Raw genomic sequence first — 15,038 nt, 5'->3', positions numbered from 1 at the left:
TCCACCAATGGATTTGTCCATTTCTATGACAAAACATTCTAGCTTCAGAGCATGTTTTGTTGTTGTTCTTGTTAATGCCTTACCTTGAAGTAATTTCAGACTTGCAAGAAGGTGAAAATAGTACAGAGAGGTTCCAACAGAGAGGTCCTATGTATCTATTACCTAGCTTCTCCCAATGGTGACATCTTACATAGCTATAAAAAATTATCAAAACCAGGAAATTGACACACTGGCACAATATAATTGACTAAACTCCTCCGATTTTACCCATTTTTGCATGAACTCCTATTTTTCTCTCTGTATATAGTTCTATAACACTTCACAACATTGATAGATTCATATAACCACCACAATAAAGATACAGAACTCTTCTATGACCTCAAGGAACTTCCTCACACTAGCCCTTTGCAGTCACACCTTCCTTACCTAACCCCTGGCAACCAGGGATCTTGTCTCCACCTCTATAACTTTGTCATTTTAATAATGCTATATAAATGGAATCATGTAGTACAGAAACTCGGGGACTAACTTTGGTGTGATTTTTTTCCCACTCATCGTGATGACCTGGAGAGTCATCCAAATTGTCCTGTCAATCAGTGCTCATTCCTTTTGATGGCTGAGTAGTGTCCCACAGTCTAGCTGTCCCACAGTTTGTATAACCATTCACCCATTGACGGACATCTGGGTTTTTTCCATTTGAGGGTTATTACAAGTAAAGCTGCTATAAACATTCGTGTGCAGGTTTTGATGCGAACCTAAGGTTTTGTTTCTCTAGGATAAATTCCCAGGCGTGTGGTCACTGGGTTCTATGGTAAGTATATGTTTAACTCTAAGAAACTGCCAGGCCGCTTTACAGAGTGGCTAAACCATTTACATTCCCACCAGCAAGGTCTGAGAGATCTAGTTTCTTCACATCGTCACCTGCCTTTGGCAATGTCAGTGTTTTTTATTTTAGCTATTCTAGTACGTGTTTCTCGTGGTTTTAATTTGCCTTTCCCTAATGGCTAGCGATGTTGAACATCTTTTCATGTGCTTATTTGCATGGCATGTTTTGATATCTGGCAGGCAAGTCTGAGGTTGCCTTTTTATATGTTTCCTGCCTCCCCTAACCCTGAGGGGGAGAGCTGCCCTTCCCCTTCGCTGCTTCCTGAGGTGGGAATGCTCCTCTTAGCTCCTTTACAAAGAGGAAAAGAGTGGTGGTGGTGGTGGTGGTGGTGGTGGTGGTGGTGGTGGTGGTGGTGTATGGTTTGACCTCAGGTAGGCGCACTGGCTCAGAGCTTCAGGTAGACTTTGGGGGGCTTACTGGGGAGAGGATGTGAAGCTTCCAGCACCATACATGGCACCCACCACCTTCCTCCAGTCCACACCCCCCAAGACCCTTTAAATAAAATCAGTGCTTTTGGAGATGAGTCACTTGGGTCTTGTGAAGTTCTGAGACTAGGCTCACAACTGGAAATAGTGGGACCTGAGCAAAGGGGACCCACTCATAACAGGGTCACAAGTATTACCCTACCTTTTTGGAATGTAGAAAGGACTGGAAGGCGGAAGCTTGAGTTGTCCCAAAAGGCTTGTGGATCCCACCAACACTCCAAAAGCAGGGCCCCCATCTGTTTGTCGTGCTCTCACAAGACCAGCCTAGTGGTGGGGGGAGGGCCACCACTAAACACTGTCCTCCCAACCCAGACTCACCTTCTCCCTGAGGGTTGACTGTGTCCACATGGTGCTTGAGAACCTCTCAGATCAGGGCCAGGACCTGGGAGCCAGGAGCCCATGAGGAGCTGAAGCCCACCCTGAGGCGTGAACCAGCCCTGCAGGAGCCAGGAAGAACTTATCTCATAAATCCTATGGTGGGGCGTTACGAGGGGGAGGTCTCAGGTTCGCCCTCTGCCGCAGGGATGCTAAAGGTGGGTTCTGCAGCCGTGTGGCTCCCAAGGAGCCTCCTGACAGACAGCACATCCCAAAGCTGGTCCTTTCCTATGTCTTCCAGGGTAATGATGACCCATCCAGAAGGTTCTATTTTTACCCAGGACCAAAGTCCTCTTCATTATGTATCAATTGAATCATTAAGAATTACTAAAAGAGGGTATTCATAAAGTAAAATGAAGGTGTTTCGAGAGCTTATTGAACACTGTCAGGGTGACCTCGGGTAAGTTAATTAAAATTTATTCCTCCATTGTCCCGTCTGTAAAATGGGGATAATAATAATTGCAATTTCATTGGGAGGGTTAAAGTGCTTGAAACAGTGCCTGACCCAGAGCAAGGTTTGTAGAGGTGCCAGCTATTACTATGACTAAAAAACATAAGCAGCAACAGCCACTACCACTTCTGGGCACATTGCAAACTCCAGTTGTGCACGCCACCTAGAGAGGGTTGGAATTCCTGCAACTGTGGAGGGTGTCAATCAGGGCAGCCTTGAGTTGGTAAGTTTTCCCATTGACACCCATTGACACTAATCTTCCTATGTTATGGTCAATTTCTGTTAGTTTGGCTTTTTATTATCGACATCATGTGTTGGGGGTGGTTTGGTAAATCCTACAGAATACGATGCTTCGTATTTCCATACTCTAGATTTTGACAGAAGATTTTCTAATAACTAGCTTTCAAGCCATCAGTGTGTATGGTTCAAACATGGGTCATCTTTGCCTCTGTAGTTTGTTGATGTATATACCCTCGCCCACAAATATCTGACTTTTGTTGAACACTTTGTCGCTATTACTGAGTTCTTTGAGTGGGACTATCTAGGCTGCAGGGTTTTCAATCTCTCAAGTAGGCTCTAAAATATTGGACACCCCATGCTAGAGGGTCCAGGAGGGTGGCCCTGTTATTCAGAACTAGGTACATGAGGAGTGGCAGCAGTCCCCCTCCGGAAGGCACCTCAGCCTGATGTAGTGGCAATGGTCTTTGGGTTCCTCCTAAGGAACCCTGCTCCCACACCAGTTGGCCCTTCATGGACCCCAGAAGGGTCTGTGGACAGAGTACTCACCCATGCACACACACATCCTCACTCACACATGGCTTAGGACCTGGCTCTGGACATCTTCTCCAGCAAACCTTACCTGCTGGATCCTACCCAAAGCTAACCCATCCTTTCCTCTGCACTTGAAGACTTGGTATATCTTTCCATTTGTTCCTTACTCTGCTGAGGGAACAGAATCCTGGCTGGGTCAGAGTGAGTCCTTTCTGCCCAGGCTATGACTTGTACTGAGACCCATTCCCATACATATACCCAGTAGATACAACATTCCGCATTGAGTTATTAAGGAAGCTAGGCCCAGAGAGGGTGCACAACTTGTCAGAAGTCACACAGCCAGACCCACACCCGAGGAGCCCCCGGTTAGATCCTAATTAAGGACCTAACTGCTTCTAATTAAGATGCTTGTTGGTGGCCTAACTCTGTAACTAGTGAACTAACCTGCCTCCTTTCATGTTCTCTGCAGATGCCAAAGGCACCATCCGGGAAATTGTCCTGCCTAAGGCCCTGGACCTAGACCGGCCCAAGCGGACACGCACCTCCTTCACAGCCGAGCAGCTGTATCGCCTGGAGATGGAGTTCCAGCGCTGCCAGTATGTAGTGGGCCGTGAGCGCACTGAGCTGGCCCGCCAGCTGAACCTCTCTGAGACCCAGGTAAGAAGGCATCTGGGCTCCTCCACTCCTGCCCTGGAAGCCTGAGAACTCCCTGGGTATGAGATCCAATTTTGGAGTTGTGCAGACATGCCTTGGGGACAGACTTAAAGTTACAGGTAAACCAGAGCAAATAAATACAGGGCTGACAAGAGAGAGTCAGTATATGCCAACCAGGGGCCTTTGGGACGCATCAGGCAGTTTGGGTAAAATATGGGAAAAGACCAGAGAAACCAGGAGGAAGGAACACTCAAGATGCAGGGAGTGGCTTAGAAGGATGGTGGCATGTTAGAAGAGTCTGCAGAAAGGGCTGATGAGGGGTTGGATTTGGGGGAGAGATGAGATTTTACAAAAATGGTTTGGGACCTTGCATTTCCCCATTCTGGGCCTTTCCTACCCTCCATCACCTTCCCCTCATCGTGGCTCAGAACTTCTTGTTGGAGAGAAGGGGTCTGAACACCCCCTTCATCCAAGAAGGGTTTAGCATTTTAACAATAGTATATTAAACCTAAAGGAAACACTTTGGTTCACTGAGTACCTTCTCTGTGTGAATGGAGGCATTTCAAGCTGGCAATAGAGCTATATAATGATAACTACAAGGGCAGCAATAATAATACTGAGTACTTGTGCCAAGGCACTGTTCTAAGTGCTTTGCATATGTTAATTCACCAACCCCTTCCCACAACACTTTGATGAAGCTGCCAGTATTGTCCCATATTACAGATGAGGAAAAGTTATCCCCAAGGTCATACAAATTAAAAGTTCCAGAGCTAGGATTTGGACAAGCAGTCTGGCATCTTTATGCTGCTTATAAACTGGGCAACCCTCCTGGAACTTGCCGAGGGGTGCCTTAGAGACCTTCACTTAGCTACCCCTCTAGTAGTTTAATCTCACCTTTGAGGGAGATCAGTGAACAGATGCATTGCAAACAACAGACAAAACAGGATTTATGAGGGGAAGAGAAGAAGAGTAAGGAAGCAGAAGGCTGGAGGGGTGAATTTCCAGGGAAAGGCCGCAGGAGGATGAGTGAGGCTTCTCCCTGTACTGCCTGCTGCTGTCCTTTCCCTGGCACCCCAGGGGCTGCAGTTAAGTCAAGATCACATCACTTCCCTCATCAGAATTCCTCCAGCTCCTCAAGTCACACTAATAGAATGCTGCCCCGTCCACCTCTCACCTCTCGTGAAGAGGCATTCAGATGCACTTGGACGTCCCGGTTCCCTTGAGGGGTGTGCAGGCTCCTCCTGGGATAAACCCCTAGTGGGGTAGAGGGAGAGGTGAGAAGGGGCAAGAAGAGGGAGAGGAGGGGAAAGCAGGGAGGATGGGGCCTGCTGGGCAGTGGCTGCTGTTCTGCAGGCACGGGTGTCATCCACCTGGACCTGTTTTCCTCCAGAGGCCGCTGTAGAGCCCGGAACAACCCAGCAGATGGCTGGGAGCAGCTGGGCCAGGCGGCTCACAGAGGGGCTGCAGTGTTTGGGCCAGGCCCATGCTCCCGGGGAACATCAGAAGTCACCCTCATACCCTGAGGTCGAGGCACAGAGTCACCCTTCAATAACTGCCCCTCTTCTTTGTTCTAACTACCCTCTGCCTCACCTAGTTTTGCCCCCAAACTCTCCCCTGAAACTTGCTCTTCCAGGGCACCTCCGATGTCCATCCCAGCAACTCCTTCTCTGTCCTCATCCTTTCCCTGCTCTGTCTCCCATACACCCTACACCTCCCTGCCTTTGACAGTCAAAGCCAAAACTCTCCTGTTCCAGGTAGCCTTCCCTAAGGCGTCTTGACCTCCTCCCAAGAGAACTTTTCCACATGGCTTGACCTATAGTGTGTGTGTGTGTGTGTGTGTGTGTGTGTGTGGTGTGCACCAATCAGTATGTACTTCTCAAGGACAAGAATGTACTTGAAGGCCTCGTCTCGTCAGGCCTCCTTGGGGAGCCCAGCGCAGAGCTGGGCACCCAGCGAGCCCTCAAGGATTCCTCCCCTTACTGATGGCTTACCACCCTCCTTTTTCTTTCCCCGACCCTGGGGTTTTAGAGAGAATATAAGGTATAGCTAACATTTATTGAGCGCTTACTGTGCACCAGGCACCGTTCTAAGTGCTTGGCGTGCGCTAACTCCTTTCGCCCTCACCACAACCTTTTGGGGTAGGTGTGAGATTTTTCTTCCGACACCACTTCTGATACTTAAAGGTGTGGTGTTTTCCAACACCAACAGCAGTCAATTCTCTAACACCAACTGGGTGTGCAACAGTTCAATTCATTTTAATTCTTACACCAATTCCTGGAGTTAGCACAGACCCTACAAGTTATGGGCTCAGTCTCACAGGACAGGCCCACATTAGTGCCATTTCCATGTACTTATGACCAGCTATAAATTTGGGGGCTCCCACACCCCCCTCCTTAGGTTTGATAATTCGCTAAAATGACTCATAGAACTCAGGAAAATACTTTACTTACATTTATTTGCAGGTTTATTATAAAGGACACAACTCAGAAATACCATATGGAAAAGATGCATAGAGCAGGGTGAGGGGAGTGGTTCAAAGAGCTTCCCTACCCTTTCTGGTGTGCCCCCCTCCCAGAGTTTCCATGTTTTTGTGTTCATCGACCCAGAAGCTCTCTGGATCTCATTGTTTAAGAGTTTTTATAACGCAATCTCCAGCCCTCCTCCCCTCCCTGGAGGTCAGAGGTGGGGCTGAAAGTTCAACCGTCTAATCACAAGTTTGGTCTTTCTGGAACCAGCCCCATCCTGAAACTATCTACGGGCCCACCCTGAGTGACCTCATTAGCATAAACTCAAGTGTTCTCAAAAGAGGCTTCTTCTATTCTGCATGAGAAAGACAAACAACATTTAAAAGAGATGAGTGCTATAAGTTTTACTTTTTAAAAAACAAACTGGAAGGTCAATCAAATTTAAAATGCTTAAACACTAAAATAAACAAATAATAAATAAATAAAATTGATGAGTGCTGTTAAATAACAAAAATTCAACTGAGTAAATTTAAAGATCGTATTGGCTTTGTTGAGTGATTCATGAATTGGGCAGCATTCCATCCAACAAATAGGAAGGAGATCCAAGGAGCTGTGCAAAATGGAAGGCTTTTACAGGCAGAAAGGGGAACTTGAGGATTTTTCAAGCTTAGGTAACCTACCTATGGAGGATGGAAGGGGACTAGCAGGTGTATTATTACTGCAGACCAGGAAATTCCAGACTGGTTAAGATTACATTCCTGGGAGAGGCTAAAACTACAACTAAGTAAGGTATTGAGTCTCATTTTGGTGACATGGGCTTAGCACAAGTGACTCCATTTTGGGCTTGTTGTTTCTTATTTAACAGTGCTCTGAGGGAGATAAAACGTGATATGATAGAGACTAAAAGGAAATCTTTTATTAGGGTGGTCAGGAAAAGCCTCTTTGAGGGAATGACATTGAGCTGAGGTGTGAACTACGGAAGAGACAGGGAGATGAGGAGCCAGAAGAGAAGTCAAGACACAGGGTAACTGTGAAGACGTGGGGGTGGGACCGGGCATAGAATGTTCTAGAAGTGTCAGAAAGCCAGTGTGGCTAGAGTTGGAGGGGAATAAGCATACATAGATGGGGCAGACCACATAGTGCTTAGACGCCATGGTGGGGTGTTGAAGGGACACTGGCATGAGACGACTGGCATTTTACAGAGGGTACTCTCGCTGCCATCTGGAGAATGGGGACAAGAGTGGACCAGTTAGGAGCTACTGTACGGTATCTTGAACAGAGTAGTGGTGGAGGGGAGAAGTGAACTGATCTCAGATGTACTGTCATTTGAAGATAGGACCTGCTAGGACTTGCTCATGGATTACATGCACAGGGCAAGGGAAAGGGAAGTGGTTTGGGCTTAAACAACAGGATGAAGGGTGAGAAATGGTTACTGACACTACTTCACAAGTTAAGAAAGTAGTGGGGGGGGGGGAACAGGATAGTGGGAGAGGAATCTAGAGTTTTGTTTTAGATAAGTTAAGTTTGAGGTCCAAGTGGAGATGTCAGCAAGGTATGTCAGCTGTTTCTCTGGGGGCTAGTTTTTCTCTAATTTATCTGAGGATCTTGGTCAGTGCTCTTCGGGAGAAAAGATATGAGATTCCTTCAAGTGTGCTAAAATAATGGATGGACTCCTAAGCGATTCAAAAAAGGAGGCACAGTCTTATGGAAATCCAAGAACAGGGACCATGGTGTAACGAGGCCTGATGGAGACTGGAAGCCAAAAGTTGTTGTAGACCCATGGCTTCAGCTCCAGGTCCTCAGAGACTCCTCTCCAAGTGCCTGCTTCTCTCTGTGTCTGCCGGCTTCTCTTCTCTTCCTGCTGCCAGCCAGCATCTTTACTCTCTTCCCTGGATACCAGGAGTGCCCAGGCATGGTCCTAATTCAGGCAGAGAAAGCGTAAGGCTTTTTCAGCACCCATACTCAAAGTCCTGGTCTTTTCCTTAACCTCTACGTGCCCAATTAAGTTGAGTTGTCTGAACATTTCAATGAGAAGCCCATTTTCAGGATCCGGTAGACAGAACAGGAAAGACCTTCTCTTCCCTCCCTACCGCCCACAGAGTTCTGCAGGATGAAGGGTCCTTCCAATGTAGGAACAGCGAACAAGACAGAGCACAGCTGATCTCTGCCCTTGGCCTTGCCTAGAATCCGAGGCTGTGCAGTGAAGAAAGGCCCTGGAGAGTAGGAGGGAGTCTCAGAGGCATCTCTCTCTCGGAACCATCAGAAGAACCCTCCACCCACCCCATCCCCACAGAGTCCATGTGCTGAAAGTTCCTCTCCTGTCAGAAAACAGGGAGGGACCCATGGAGTCCAGTTCCCCTTGTTGTTAGAAACCACCCAATACACTTTGTTATCATGCTTTGTTTCAAGGGAAATGTTTGGTGTTGGACTAAAGCAGTGTTTCTCAAGGTATGGCCTGTAGATCACATATGCAGACCCCTGGGGTTCTTGTGAAAATACAGATTCCTGGCTCAGATTCCATGCTCAGCCCACAGGTTCCAAGTCAGAATTTCTAGGGAAGACCTAGCACCCTATATATTTTTCAGCTGATGTGGTTGCCATGCTGCTTAAAAGCCTTCAGTATCTGCCAGGCAATTTTCTACGTCCATAATTATTAGCTCAGTAAGTCATCACAACAAAGTGATAAGAAAGCATTATTACAATACCCATTTTATAGATGGGGAAACTGAGTCACAGAGCAGTTAAGTAACTTCCCCCATGTCATCTACTAATTAAGGGAAGAACCAGGGCTGTCCCACCTCAGGGTCTTCATATATATATATATATATATATATATATATATGTATGTGTATATATATATATATATATATATATATATATATATATATATATATGTATGTGTATATATATATATAGAGAGAGAGAGACTTATATATATACTTCATATACATATATATGTATATATATAATATATACACTTCATCTATATGTACCATATACATATATAATGTATATGTTATATCAAAACACTTACCATGTCGTAGCACTTGCTGACCTATCTCTCCCACTACTCATGTCTGAGACGTAAGTGGGTAGAGATGGGTTTTGATTTATTCTTTTCTCAGCACCTGGCAATGCTGGCATGTATTGCATGGTTGGTATTTGTGTGTTGTCTGAGTGAATGACCAGAGTACCAGGGTCAGAGCAGAAGATGTGGCCGTGGAGGAAAGGAGGGTGAGAGGCTGGCTCCAGGATCCCCCTCGCTCAGCTGGGCGGGGGAACTGTTTCAGGGCCAGGGATGAAGAATCAACAATGAGTCCCAGAATTTAATACTGACCATGCATGAGCCTAAAGAAGGTGATGGATGATCATCCAGAAAATGCCTCCCCGGTCCTGGCAGTCAGGTGGAAACCATATCCCTTTCCTGGTGTGCAGCCATGGGTCACAGTGTGGTCCGAAACAGATCAGAGGTGATGCCACCAAGCACACTGAGTTCCGGGGGACCCAGGAGAGGGAGGAGGCAAGATGGCAGCCCAGGGAGACCACAGCAGGTACCTAGAAGACAAGGGGAGGGCGACACCCCAGGAAGGGCACTGTATTTCAGGATAGGACCTGTGCCCCAGAATTGGGAGGCAATTGAATTGAGCCTTAAAAGGACCAGCAACTTTGGATTTAACCTTGGGAAGACGGTGACCCCTGAGCGAGAATTGAACGCTTCCTAGAGGAAGAGGGGTGAGTTCAGGGGTTCTGAGCCTGTCTTTTACTCAGTGTGTCCCTTGTTTGCTGTACCTTATGAATCAACTACTTAGGAAGTGTGGGGACAGAGTCTAAGAGAGCAGTTTCCAGGCTCTCAGCCTCACGTGGAAAGGTGCTGCCTCGGGTAGTAGATGGCCATCAGCTGTGACTGGTTGGCCATCAGCTGTAACCATTTAGCCATTAGCCACTGATATAACTGTCGTGGCTAAGCTAGCAAGCACAGGTTGTAGTTAGCACGGCGGATTGCGGTTGGCAAGTGAAGTTGGTTGGCAGGCAGAAAAGCAGATGGCGGATTGTGGATCCTATTTCCTGTGTGTGTCTTGCCCGGCAGCCAGAGAGACTGGGGTGCAGAAGGACCCCTTGTTGGGGTACTGGTGGATGTTTGCTTTTGTATCTCCAACCAAGCCACCAGTGAGACTCTAGTGGTATGACTCCTCTAGCTATGGTTCCATGGGTGTTCCTTTTTGGCCTCACCATATCCTGCGTTCTTGTGTGGGGAGAGGAACCAGAGACCCCACATGACACCCTGCATGACAGGAACCGTGGGATTGATGGTGGGAAGTAGACAGGCAGGTATTCTCACTCCCACCTTGGCAGCTCCAGCATCCACCTCCACAGTCTGCAAATTAGAATCACCCACAGAGCGGGTACAAAAGCCTAGGTCCCACCCCCTCGAGATTTTAATTCAGTGGGTTGGGATGGGGCCTGGACATAAGGACTTAGAAAAAAAAGACCCCAGGTAAATCTAAGGTGCAGCCAGGGTTTGAATTCCTGACCTAGCACATAAGTGCCCAACAAATAGGCATGCCAGACCCCAGCCCCTGCCCCACCTGCCCTCTGCCTTTTCCCTCCTCCCCTTCCAGGCCCTTTTCCCCAGGAGACTCCCATACCCGGTGCCAGCCCATGCCTACCTCTCCCTGCTACACTCTCCTGTGGGAGAGCACCTTGAAAAAGCTCTCCTTTCCTCATCAGTCACACCCCTTGCTACTGCCACTCCCTTTGTACCTAATTGCCCTCCTTTTGCTAGGAGTGGATTAGTGCCACTCTCCCACTAGACCCTCAGCTTCCTGAGGGCAGGAACCATGATGTCTGGGTCTGTCCTCTCCCCCGGTTCAGAGCTAGGAACGGAGAAGTGAGCAATAAACAATAATTAACTCACATTGAGAGTGGGCCAGGCACCATGCAAAGCCTTCTGCATGGATTTCCTTATTTGATCCCTGCAATAACCCAAGTGTTTTTGTCCCCATTTTAGAGATGAGAAACTAAGCTCTGGGTTCTTGGGGATGGTGCCTGGCCTGAAGTCCTAAGAGGGTAGGTGCTAGCCAAGCAGAGAAGCCAGGAGGCTTCCTAGCAGGGAAAAGGAATGCAGCAACCTAGTCACGGTCCCCAAGGAGCTGGTGGGACTGCTTCATGGAGCAATTGAATTCCGGAAATGACACACATAAAGGGTTTTCTTCCAATAGCTTCCTTCATCCAGACTTGGTCATATCTCCCTTGACCTTATCTCCCTATCCTGACTGATATTTCCTTCAAATGTCACCTCTTCAGAAAAGCTGTATTTGCCACCCATTAATTAGTCACCCTCCCACGTCTCTCCCCCTCTTATCCTGCTGCCTTTCTCTAAAGCAGTACCCTCAAAAGTGTGATCTGTCCATGATAAGTCAAGTGCAGAAATGGAGAATGTTTAGATACGAATACAGCAATTTTTCTAGTAATTCATTATAATTGTATTCTACAAAAGAATTGGTCTACAACAAATTGGAAAATTTAAAAAGTGATCCCCCACCCCAAATAATTTGAGAGATACTGCTCAAAGTACTTATTGTTACCTGCCAGTCATTTTTTGTTTGTTTTGTTGTTGTTGTTGTTTTATTGGGGAATATTGGGGAACAGTGTGTGTTCTCCAGGACGTCAAGTCGTATTTCAATCTAATTGTGGAGGGATCAGCTCAGCTCCAAGTCACGTCATTGTTTTCAATCTGGTTGTGGAGGGCGCAGCTCATTGGCCCATGTGGGAACCGAACCAGCGACCTTGATGTTATGAGCACCGTGCTGTAACCACAGTGCCACCCGGCCGCCCAGGCCTATTTGTTTTTATTTGTTGTTCATCGTCTCCCTTCTATACGGTCTGCTCTATATAGCAAGATTTGCTCTACTTCACTGCCAATTCCCCCAGCCTAGAAGAGCACCTGCGCACAGTAGGCCCTCAATACATATCTGTTGAATGAATGAGTGAATGAATAAAGCAATCAATCTCAAGTAGCTCCTGTAACTCTCTGTTCACTTTTGGTTATTGAAATTCAATCCAATCCAGGTTAAAACAACAAAGCACATCTGTTTCAAATCTCCTCTGCTTCCCGCCCCCCCACCACCCCACCACACCAACAGAGCTGGAGAGACGTGCAGGGGAAGGACTCTGCTATCTTTAATACCGCCCATTGTCGCCTCTGGAACGGAGTCCTGTCTGAGCTACCTGCTCCCTCTTCTCCCATCAACAAAGTACCCTAGGGTCGGAGGGCAGGGAGGGTAGTGGCAGGTAGGCAGAGATCTTCTGAAATAACTGGGCACCTTGTGGTGTGAGGCGCCTCACCCGGCAGAGGCCTGGGCTGGAGGGGTGGAGGTACTCAGCATCGCCCGAGGCAGCCTTAGCTCTGCCCTCCTCCTCACCCAGGCAACCCTCCCACTCCTGCCTCCTCTTCCTCCTCACCTCTCCGCTCCTTCACCCAGAGTCACAGGAGTTGCTGGCCTCCCTGACATCCTCCAAAAGCTGGAGGGAACCCCTGAGGCCACCCTATCCTTTTCTTTCCAAGCTGTCCACTCATTGGTCCCTATTCATCCTGCGGGCACGCACTGCCCCAGCCAGCTGCCAGCCTCCTGAAACCTCCAGACCAGAAGCAGGCCCAGTCTCTGAGCCCCTGGGACTCAAGTCTGGGTGCTGCAGGGGTGGCACCAGTGACATGGGCCTGCAGGTGCTGTGGCCTGACAAGTTTTCCAGCTGGGGGGCAAATGCCAGTCTCTCCTCTCGGGCACTTCCGGTCCCTACAAGTGATTCTTTCAGTATGGGGCCCTGACTTCCCTTCTGGGGGGGCCACCCTCTCCTCAGATAGGGGAAGAAGTCCCCTGTGTTGAGCCTCCCTCCCAGCCTTTCTTTTCTTCTAAGGATTAGTTCTCCTCCTCTCATCAGCCTTGACAATGGGTCTCTCTCTGCCCCTTTGTTGGTGGTACCTTTTAGGATATGAGGTACTTGATACCTCTTTGTCCCCAGGTTTGAGTGTGTGGCCATTGGATGTCCCCCTCAACATGCTGCCACGTCCTCTCACACTTGATATCATGTTGGGAAGCCCAACATGGGGTGGGCGGGGGCTGCAACAGGTTCAAACAGGGGAATAGCCAGATTGGGTTAGAGAGTTCACGGCCACGGTAGGAGAGGTAAGACTAGCCTCCGACCAGGCAGGTGGCCCCTGGCCTAGGCTCACATGTCACAGGGCCACACTTCCGCCCTCCTCAGGTCATGCCCCTCGCTGGGGTGAGGACTCTGCAAGGCCAAGGGTCGTGCCCACCACCAGGAGCCCGTGCCCACCTTCTAGACCATACCCAGGTGTGGCAGAATTCCCTGCCAAATGGCCCGAGCCCACTTCTGGCACCTTCCTGAGACTCTCCCCACAGTAGTCCTCCCAAAGGCAGACCACGCAGCCATTATTCAGAACCCTAGGCCCAAGAAGTGGTCAGTGAGGGCTGTTTGCAGAGTGTGAGAAGCCTGGGGTACCCACAGAGGTGCAGGTCAGAGGCAGGGCAGGCCATGAGCCAGAGCCTCCCAGTTTCCTCCTGCCCCCGGCCCTGCAAATGTTAAGGTTTAAATGTGAAGCACAGAGACCCCTAAAGCAGTGCTTCTCTCACCTTGGGATAACCGGGTGAGCATTAAAAACTCCAACCTGGTGAGCATTAAAAACTAGTGTCAGAGTCCCAGACACCTTATTCTGAGTAGATTGAGCTGAGGTGAGAAGGGAGTTTGGCTCCCCAGGTGGCTCTCATGGGTGGCCAGAGTTGAGAGGCATAAATGGAGAAACCGGGCCGTAGTCCAGGCGAGAGGGGCAAAGGAAGAGAGGAGGGCCTGCACTGCAGAGCGGGAAGGGGACCTCGGGCGCTCACACAGGTTTTTGTGTGGCTGGGTGGCGATGCCTTCATGGAAGACGGGAGGTGAGGAGGGGTCCCTGTGTGGGGGAGTGGATCTGAGCTGGGTCCGCATATGTGGAGTTTAACAGGCAGTTGGATAATGGCCTGGATCTCGAGTTGGGAATTCTCAGCACATAAATGATGGCTGAAGCCAGCAACTTGGCTAAAAGTGGAAGGTATGTTGGGCCAAGAGGGAAACTTCATTTGTGCCCTTCAAACTCCACCCTCCATTTGCTACCCCATTCCTTCATCCTAGCCAGAGTCGGTTTAGCAGTATGTGTGTGTGTGCGGGGGTCCCTAATATGGGGGGGCAGTGTCTCTTATCAGTTCACCCAGAGCTGGCTGGTTGTGGGAAGGCCTTAATGACAATCTGAATGCCCTTCTTTCCCCTCTCACTCCACCCTTGCTCCCCCACTCCCACACCACTACACCCCCACGCCCTTCCTCTCCTTTTCTCCTCCCACCTGCCCCCTTTACTTTGCCTGTCCCCTTTCCCTTCCTGACACCCTGGCCCCCACTACCCCAGGTGAAGGTCTGGTTCCAGAACCGCCGCACCAAGCAGAAGAAAGACCAGAGCAGAGACCTGGAGAAGCACGTGTCCTCCTCAGCGTCTGAGGCCTTCGCCACCTCCAACATCCTGCGGCTGCTGGAGCAGGGCCGGCTGCTATCTGTGCCCAGGGCCCCCAGCCTCTTGGCGCTGACCCCCAGCCTGTCGAGCCTGTCGGGGCTGCCTGCCGGCCACAGGGGCACCTCCTTGGGTGACCCCAGGAACTCCTCCCCGCACCTCAACCCCCTGACCTCGGCCTCTGGGCCCCCACCGCTGCCACCCCCTGCTCCAGCGCTCTGCTTTTCCACTGCCCCATTCCTGGACCTGCCTGCCAGCTGTGAACTGGGTTCCTCAGCCTTTGAGCCCTACAGCAGGCCCTACAGCCGGCTAGAACGGAGAGTGGGCAGCCCTGGTGACGCCAAGAAAGCCAACACTTAAGCCTCCACCCCCATGTGACACTTTGTCCCCAAGCACAG

At 49.4% G+C, this 15,038-nt stretch overlaps 1 protein-coding gene across 1 annotated transcript in view; it reads left to right on the top strand.

The window, feature by feature from the left end:
* The window catches only part of VAX2 (ventral anterior homeobox 2), a 29,631-nt gene extending 14,593 nt beyond the window's left edge, over positions 1 to 15,038 (top strand). The window contains exons 2-3 of the mRNA XM_019717185.3: positions 3,438 to 3,625; positions 14,542 to 15,038. Coding sequence (XP_019572744.3) covers positions 3,438 to 3,625; positions 14,542 to 15,000 — 647 coding nt within the window. The 3' untranslated portion in view covers positions 15,001 to 15,038. The remainder of the gene's footprint in view (positions 1 to 3,437; positions 3,626 to 14,541) is intronic.

The sequence above is a fragment of the Rhinolophus sinicus genome, chromosome 2 (assembly GCF_057876585.1).
Source record: "Rhinolophus sinicus isolate RSI-liver-muscle chromosome 2, RSI-T2T, whole genome shotgun sequence".
Lineage (NCBI taxonomy): Eukaryota > Metazoa > Chordata > Mammalia > Chiroptera > Rhinolophidae > Rhinolophus > Rhinolophus sinicus.
This window is presented reverse-complemented; position numbering and strand designations above follow the sequence as displayed.